Consider the following 9,674-nt stretch of genomic DNA (forward strand, 5'->3'; position numbering starts at 1 on the left):
TGTTCTCCGATACCTTATCTTTCAGGGGTTGCTCATGGAATCAAAGCAGGACCACAAGCACATAGTGCCCTACTTTGAGGTCCCCAATGCATTTGGTGAAAGGGGCCTAGAAAATATATGGCCCCTGTCTATCCTCTGCCTGAGGTCATTTTATATTTGATCCTGCTCTGCGTGGGATGGCCTGCCTCACCCTGGTTAAGGGTGGTGGCAAAGATTATAAAAAATCCAATAAATCTGGTATAACAAAGCTCTCCTTTGCACGTGGGGTGAAGAGAGAGGGAGTTTTTGATATTCACAATCAAAAATAGAGAATAGGGTTGCACTCAATCACAAAAATCACTGGGTGCTAACTGAGTATGGGTCAGCATACCCCATTGAATAAACATCAAAGAAAAAATCTCAGGCACTCACTGTAATACGTTTAAAGCAGCTTTATCAAGCTTGATAAAGACCTGGGTACAGGTCGAAACGTTGTTGATCCATTAAAGCTGTTTTGAGCGTATCACAGTGAGTGTCTGAGATTTTTTCTTTGTTTGATATTCACAATGTCTCGTCCTTCGATTAATAGTGTGATTTGTTAAACACCTAAGTCCAGCAGATATTTCTTTGAATATCCATCAGGGGAGGATGGAGTAACTTAGCTTTCTCATCATTAATAAAGTTTCTGGAGACCCCAATGTAATTATATAACGTTGGAGGGAAGATTATTACGGCAACACAGTCTGTAGTACAAAAGGTCCCTTGCTCTAAGTTAACTTTTCATTTCAAGGGAGAGACCTACAAAATTTTATCCTATTTCTATTTGTACCTTTTACTCATGGACGAAACCTATGAAGGTTACCGAGATTGTAAGTTCTTTCGAGCAAGGCCCTCAGTGACCCATTGTTCCCTTATAAACATTTTAATAGTTGCTTTTTAACCTTTGTTATGTTCGAGCATTATTTTGCACATATCTGCAGATTATAAAGGTGTTTTTTTAAATGCTAATAATAATAATAATATTTTTTATTATTATTATTAATAGTATTATGATAATGTGTAAATCAGCCATAGAGGGTTTTGGATACCACCATATTTTGACATAAGTTAGAGATGTACTTATACCTGTGTCTTTACTGTTTACTAAGCTTAACTTGAAAACAAAAAAAAGATTTTCTTTAAAATCCCCCATGTAAAGAGATTTAATAACAATTGATTTGGTTATTTTCAGATGTACCCAATGGACTTCAAATAAGTTTGAACAAAGAGCCATCTGAAGGAGAAGATTTCATATTATCGTGTACGGCGAACAAGTACCTATACACAGATATCAGCTGGACCTTAATCAGGACTGCCAGAAACCGTACAACGCATCACAGCATTAGCAAGCACAGAGACGCCATTACGAACCAGTACTCTACTACTCTCACTGCGCTCATCAGAAACGCCACTCATGCCGACTCGGGCATCTATTCTTGTAAAGCAAAAAACATACATACAGGGGAAATTGTCCAGGAGAGGAAAGAAATTGTTATCAAAGGTGAGAACACTGGCCAAAAAAAACCAAGGACCTTAAGTTTGAAACGAAGGAAGAGCAGTGTTACAAGGGAACGTGTTGTATCCCATTAAAAGACTTGATCAAACTTACAGAGGTTTCAAAGATTATGATTACTTATTGAAGGTACTGAGTACGCTTCTCGGACGTATTGGAAAAACGACCCTGCACATGAGGAGCAGTGGTGCATCACCCAGAGTATTCAGTCCCTGCTCTTTTGTCATTTGTATTACAAGCAGGGAATTCTGCGCAGGCAAGCAGCAAGACACTTTAACCGTCATATTCTATGGAGGGCATTTTTTTTCAAGTGATGTCGGCCATATTGCTCCAGTACTAAAACCACTATGCATATAGTACTGAAAAAAATGTAGCATTTATTGATTCAACTTAGCTGTATTTTTGCACCTCAGAGATTAAAATGGCCTTACTAGTTCCCAAACCTACACGTTATTGGTTGGTATCCATTTTCATGTGATTTGGTTGATTATTTCTACAATGTATTCTTCCCCTAAAGCTGATATTGCTTTTGAAAGCGTAACAAGAAGACAGCAAGTGAGCTGCGAACATAAATATACAGCTATAAAGGCCCAAGGCATAAACTCTGACTGAGAAAATATAACATTTCAAAGACTGTTATGCTTTTTTATAACAAAGAAAACCACACGATTTGACATAATTGGTTTTAAAGGTAAAATGTATAAAACAAAAAGTCTCAAAGGTGACAAGTTCACCTTACACACTGATAAAGGTTCCGTTTTGAAATTTGTTTATTCAAATGAATGATAATCTAAATATATTGAATATGTGTTATGTTTGCACAACACATAAATATATGATGACATTTAAAAATGCAGTTAGGCAATACTAGACACTGAATTTTTTTTTTACAGAGAACAACCCTAATACTTGCGTTGCCAATTAACCTGGATGGTTATTTTATCATAGAAGGTTTTGTTTTTTGAAATTGATGCCATGTGTTTTTGCATATCTTCTGTTAAATTTATAAGTTGAGAGTGACCTTATGCCAGACAGAGAAAAGCACAATTTTAAACAATTTGAGCTCCTGTATTAAAGGAACGCTATAATCACCAAAACAACTTTAGCTTAATGAAGCAGTTTTGGTGTATAGAGCATGCCCCTGCAGTCTCACTGCTCAATTCTCTGACATTTAGGAGTTAAATCACTTTGTTTATACAGCCCTAGTCACACCTCCCTGCATGTGACCTGCACAGCCTTCCTGAACACTTCTTTAAAAGAGTCATTTAATGTTTAAACTTCCTTTGTTGCAAATATAATTTAATCTAGAATGTCTTATCTCCTGCTCTGTCATTAGCCTTCAAGAGCTTACCTAACCTCCTGTGTGTGATTAAAGCTTAATTTGCAGAGCAGGAGAAAAAAGCATCTAAAGCAAGTTAACATCTGTTTGAAAATAAACCTTTTTTTCATGCAGGCTATGGGAGGTTTGGCTAGGGTTGCATAAACAGAAGCAAATGTGATTTAACTCCTAAATGGCAAATAATTGAGCAGTGAGGCTACATGGGGCATGATACACTCAAACTACTTCATTAGCCTATATTTATTTTAATGCTTCTAGTATTCCTTTAATAAATCAGTGACAGAAGGTGTATCATTGAATTGAGTAGATCAGTAACATTCCATTATTATATTCTGAAACATAATTGGTGTCAGGTATACTTGACAGCAAATAATGGTCAGAAAGTACAGTTTATAATAGGATCTAATGAGGATACTATATTAAAAGTCTCTCTACTCTGGGGTTAAGTGTAATTATTGTATGCAGTATTGTGTGCATCTGTGCTTGTATGTATAGTCGAGTATGTGTGATTGTGTATATATGTCTTTTATAAATATATTTATAAATAAAAATGGGGCTGACAAGATTTAATGGACAAGGTTTAAACTAGACTCAGGCGCTGTACGCAAATGAAAATTGTTAGTACACATGCAATGGGGCAAGCACTACATAAATATAGAAAAAAGTGAAAGTCACAAATTAATATATGGAACAAAAATAAATATAAAAATGTAAAAGTTTGCTATATTTAAAGTATGCAGCTACTAATTCAAATAACAAAACGCGCAAGAATTGGTGATATGGATGTAATTCTCTAAATTATGTTAATGCATAGTTCCCTTCTCATGTAATCATTATGGAGGAGTATAGGTTTATACATCTTCCCTTGGGAAGAAATAAAAAAATAAAAATGTGTAATTTTTCCCCACTTGCAATAAGATCTTTCCCATACCGTATAGCAGGGGTAGGCAACCTTCGGCACTCCAGATGTTTTGGACTACATCTCTCATAATGCTCTTAAAGCCACTATTCTGGCAAAGCACCAAGGGAGATGTTGTCCACAACATCTGGGGTGCTGAAGGTTGCCTATTCCTGCCCTATAGTCTTTTGCATTTTCCCCTCTCAGACGAGCAAAAGAATGCCCCTCTCTGTTGAAATAGTGCATTTAATTTTAAAAGTACAAGACTGTAGTGGTTACTATAGAGGGAATATATGCGCATAACCAGCAAAAATGCTTTTACTTTTTGTGGGTTTCTCTAAGGAACATTATTGAGGGGTAATTTATCTCCCTCTGCGTATCCTAAAATGGCAGCTTACAATTTCACAACTAAAGAAAAACTAATGTATTGCTCGTCTTTTAACCAAATAACGCCTCAAAGAGTAATCGTATTTTATCATGGCCATAAATGCGTGTCTATGTGCATGTTATATATATATATATGTGTGTGTGTGTGTGTGTGTGTGTGTGAGTGTGTAAATATTTGTGTATATGAGGGTGTTATTTTATTTTTATAACTAAGCTGTCTGTGTATCAAATAAAAACAAAGAATATATGATGTCTCTGTAAAATATTACAAATATAATAAAGATTATTAATAATTTAGGCAGTTAAATGATGTTAATATGCGCCCCAGGTGGTCTATGTGTGTATAACCTTCCCTCTGAATACTTATGTTTAGATATATTGATGATTTGTTTATATTGTAAATAATTCATATAATTCATTATTATAGTACTGTAAAAAGTCAACAAGTATTTAAAATATTGTATGTCTCAATAGATTGTGTATTGTTTCTGTATAATATTTAAGTTAATCTGTTTTTTGTTTTGTTTGTTTTTTTAAATGGAAAGAATGCATTGATATAAGAGATACGGAATATAGCAACATAGTACATTTTACAATTATACATCTTGCAATGATCATTGTTCGATGGTATGAGATGAACCTATACATCCTTGGCGCTTTTCAAAATGTATCATCTAATTACCTCTTGTCTGAATTCACTTTTTTCATGGGGTATCACAATAGGCCTGGATTTACATTGCAACACCAAATCTTCAGGCTATACACACTGTTAATTTGAGATATTTTTACATTTGTATTGCAATTGTTCACGTTTATAAGTCGTCTTCCTGTCCACATTTTTACTGCAACATCCCTGCTTATGGGACTGTATTGTGCTCTATTACAGTTAAACCTTTGTGAAATTCAGTGATTACTAATCAGTTCAACTCCTTTTTAAGTGTGGCTGGGTTGGTTAAAATATACTTTATTACATAATAACATTCCTTGTGACTAGCAATCAAGTGTTATACATTGTTCATGTTATAAATTCCATTGTTAATGAATAGACAAAAGATTAAAGTCCTCCAGTCATCATTTTATATTATGAGTTATCTTTCTTTTAATTTAAATTCAAACATTTCCCAGAAAAACATCCACCCATAACGGCCAAAGATATGGTTGTCAGCATTAATCAAGCTGTTTTTTTCAGGTTTATATTTGAACGTTTTAGTAAAGTTTGTTGTTTTTAGTCAAACCTTCTTTTGACTGTTTCTTGTATAAAACTTCTATTTGACTTTTAAACCACTTGTACGGGATTGTGGGGAATCTATAAATATCACATACGTAGCTTGTTTTCGGATTGATTTAGTTAGGGCAACAATCCAAAATAAACAACTCTTTAAATAGAATATTTGTGGAAAAGGGACAGGAAGAGAAGGATTGACACAGAGCAGAAACACTGTAGATCACACAAAATTGAAATTTGAAAAATTGAAAACTTGAGGCATGACTTAATGTTTTTCCAGTTTAATAAAATAAACTATTTTGTCACCCTGCCATAAAACGTGCAGAATACATTGGGAATATGAATTATTTGCACGTATGCATGTTTGTATGTATGTTGAATCAAAAATACCATAACATTTTCTCATCCATTTAACTGAGGGCCACACACAATTTTACTGAACATTTCCAAACATGGAGAATTTATTATCCATTATATATGCCTTATTCTGGATTAATAATCTTGCTCTAGATTTTTCGTTTTCTATAATAACATTTATTTTGCCATATCTGTACTATTCTGCACTGTTAAAGAAAGGATGTCAACATCACCTGCTAGGAAATTTTCATGACTTAAGATAAGAGTTTATTCCAAAAGTGGTCCACACCGTATACAAAATATTCGGTAAATGTTTCACACATTGATTCCAAGCATCTAGAGTTTTCAAGATTTTCACACATCAGAAATAGTCATGTACCTTTCATCAGAAGTGGTAATTGCCAATGTAACTTTAGGTTCCAGAGGTGACATTATACACACCTTGTATACAGTGTTTTTTAAATTCACTATTAAGTGTGAAATTTGGAGACATTTGGAAACATTCCTTTTGGAGGCCAAACATTTCTGTAATGTATTGTTCAAATAATTGCACAATAATCATAAGTAACAAAAAATCTCTCCCCAAAGAGTCTTTAACTAAGTAAGATATGTGTGAACGTGCTGAAATTGTAAGAATTTCTGTTTTTGAGAGTTTTTCACTTTTGTAATGGATGTTTTTAAAAGCAGGCATTTAAATGGTAGCATTAAAATCACGTTTTATTTATGGAAATGAGCTATAGAAAACGAAATGTGGGCATGTACATGGCTATGATATTGACATAAATATGAACTGATAATGCAAAGTTATACATTTTCAAAACCAAAACATTAAAAGATGTAGGAGATTTATTTTAAAGAAACATTTAGCCAATTGACCATTTAAAACAGTTACTGGTATGTATTGCATCAGTTTGCATCTTGAGGTTTATGCATTTATTTATATTTTAAGATGTGTGAAGTATTAGCATTGTGCTGTGAAGGTGTATTAGTTTTTACTTAGTTATCTAAACCTTTAAGAACAACAAATAATAATTTGAATTGCTCTGACATACCTCCCAACATTTGAAATGGACAAAGAGGGACACTTTAACTTTAGTGGTGTGAATTGGGGTGTAGCCATGGTTGAGGCTGTTCTGGGAACATTTAGGTGACTTACTAATAACGTATGCAAATAAAATGTAAACTGACTGATTTCTGAACACATTTATTGTAGTTTAAAGAAGACACATTACTGTGAATACTATCACTGCCGAGCTCTGTAGTACACTCAGATACACCAACAACATGGAGCTCATAGAAACTACGGACATTAGGATAGAAAAGAGGGACGGTGGGTTTTGAACCTAAAATAGGGAAAGTTGGGAGATATGCATTGATGTGCCAATTGTATCTGCACAAATGACTAGGGGTAGGAGATAGAAACATAGAATGTGATGGCAGATAAGAACAATTTGGCCCATCTAGTCTGCCCAATTTTCTAAATACTTTCATTAGTCCCTGGCCTTATCTTATAATTAGGATAGCCTTATGCCTATCCCACGCATGCTTAAATTCCTTTACTGTGTTAACCTCTACCAATTCAGCTCGAAGGCTATTCCATGCATCCACTACCCTCTCAGTAAAGTAATACTTCCTAATATTATTTTTAAACCTTTGCCCCTCTAATTTAAGACTATGTCCTTTGTTGTGGTAGTTTTTCTTCTTTTAAATATAGTCTCCTCCTCTACTGTGTTGATTCGCTTTATGTATTTAAATGTTTCTATCATATCCCCCCTGTCTCGTCTTTCCTCCAAGCTATACATGTTAAGACCCTTTAACCTTTCCTGGTAAGTTTTATCCTGCAATCCATGAACCAGTTTAGTAGCCCTTCTCTGTACTCTCTCTAAAGTATCAATATCCTTCTGAAGATATGGTCTCCAGTACTGCGTACAATACTCCAGGTCTCACCAGTGTTCTGTACAATGACATGAGCACTTCCCTCTTTCTACTGCTAATACCTCTCCCTATACAACCAAGCATTCTGCTAGCATTTCCTGCTGCTCTGTTACATTGTCTGCCTACCTTTAAGTCATCAGAAATAATCACCCCTAAACCCCTTTCCTCAGATGTTGAGGTTAGGACTCTATCAAATATTCTGTACTCTGCCCTTGGGTTTTTACGTCCAAGATGCAATTTACTGCACTTATCCACATTAAATGTCAGTTGCCACAACTCTGACCATTTTTCTAGTTTAATTAGAGTAATTTATTTACTTTATAAGTGAGCAATGAAACTTCATTATTAGAGTCAAAAAGGGCTTCTCCATTGGAAATATATTATTTAATCTATTTGCAAATGTAGCAAAACAGTAAGGTGGGCTTATGAAACAGATGACGAACACAGTGCATTTTCTTTTTTACAATTTACTGCTGTCTTACACACCATATAGGGATCCATTTAATAATATAGAAGCTACATTTTTCTAATACATGTTAATAAACCGTTTGCTCTCACCCCTCACACAATGCTATTGTAGATATTAGATATTAGTCCTACCATACCATTAGTCTACCTACAAATGTATGTGTGCTAAAGCTGAATTGTTGAATACTGGCAAGCTACAATAGCTTGGAAAATTTCTTTAAAATATGTATGTGTTACACAGCTGACATCATTCATCCATTGATTAAAACCAGGATTATCACAACTATAAACCAGCCATACATATTACCAATACTAAATCATCCATATTAGCGCTCCTTAAATAATCTAAGAAGATGTTCTAAGTTGCAAATGATATGTTTTTGTTGATTGCAACATATTTTCTCATTTTCCTTTACATACTTGAAACGATTTTTGAAATTATATTTTTCAAGAAAAAAAAAAAAAAAAAGGTGATGGTAATTCACATTAAAATACCAAAAAATGTACAACAAGGTCTATTTGTTAATTAATGCGTCATGGTGGCTCGTGAACTGATGGGTAAAATTTAGGTTAAGATAGCAAAATAAGGAATAATATCCAGCATGGCTGAATATTAAATTTAATCTTTTTGTCTATTTTAGACAATTTTCTTTCCACATTGTTTTCCAAGCCACCAGTAAATAAACTTATATAATTCTTCATAAAATGTAAATATTTTTGACCCCTCCACCCCCCCTAAAAATGTACACTGTGAACTGGAAGGAAACTTTCCATTGAATAAATGCAGGTATTTATGTTAATTACACATTAATTCATAAAACAATGTAACTTATTTAATTTCAAGCATCCGAAAATACTTATTTATGGAGTAATAGTCTAAATATATATATATATTCATTAACACTGTCATACTGTTGAAATATTAAAAATATACTTATTGCGGTTATTTTATTGCAATGCAACATATTACAGTTTTTCTTTGTTATTTGATTGATCACAAATTATACATATTTTGTATATATATACTTTATGATGACTTTTAATTAAACTGAAATTTGTATTAACATTTTGTGGAATATCCCTATTTTTACAATTGTTTCTAAATTTGCCATATGTTTATCGGTTTTGTAATCTGAACTTTCTAAAAAATAAAACTGGGTTCTCTATTAAACTGTATCTATTTTTCCTATTTGTGTTGATGATGTGTTTTATTTTCCGTATTTAATTAAACCATGGCTCTCGTATAATTGTGATATAAGCTAAAATCCAACTGATCTGTGTTCTGCAATGCAGTATTTTAAGAAAGCTTTAACATAATACGTCCAGACTAGAAATAACAAAAAAAAAACAGAATCATGTGTTTTCCAACAAAGATACAATACAACAAAAAAACATATTTTGGTTGGGAACTCACCAAACAGTTTCCTCTTCCAAATTTCTGGACTACGGTCCCATATCTGAACTTGCCTTTCACGTGGGAATTGCTTTTGTCAAACGTGATGGGTAAACAATGGCATTTCCTTCTAATAGTGGT

The 9,674-nt window shown here is 33.7% G+C and overlaps 1 protein-coding gene across 1 annotated transcript in view; it reads left to right on the plus strand.

Annotated features, from left to right (window-relative positions):
* The window catches only part of FLT1 (fms related receptor tyrosine kinase 1), a 57,335-nt gene extending 55,163 nt beyond the window's left edge, over positions 1-2,172 (plus strand). The window contains exon 13 of the mRNA XM_063444878.1: positions 1,211-2,172. Within this exon, the coding sequence (XP_063300948.1) occupies positions 1,211-1,608 (398 nt within the window). The 3' untranslated portion in view covers positions 1,609-2,172. The remainder of the gene's footprint in view (positions 1-1,210) is intronic.
* The last annotated feature ends 7,502 nt before the right edge of the window (positions 2,173-9,674 follow it).

Source organism: Pelobates fuscus, chromosome 1, assembly GCF_036172605.1.
Source record: "Pelobates fuscus isolate aPelFus1 chromosome 1, aPelFus1.pri, whole genome shotgun sequence".
Taxonomy (NCBI): Eukaryota; Metazoa; Chordata; class Amphibia; order Anura; family Pelobatidae; genus Pelobates; species Pelobates fuscus.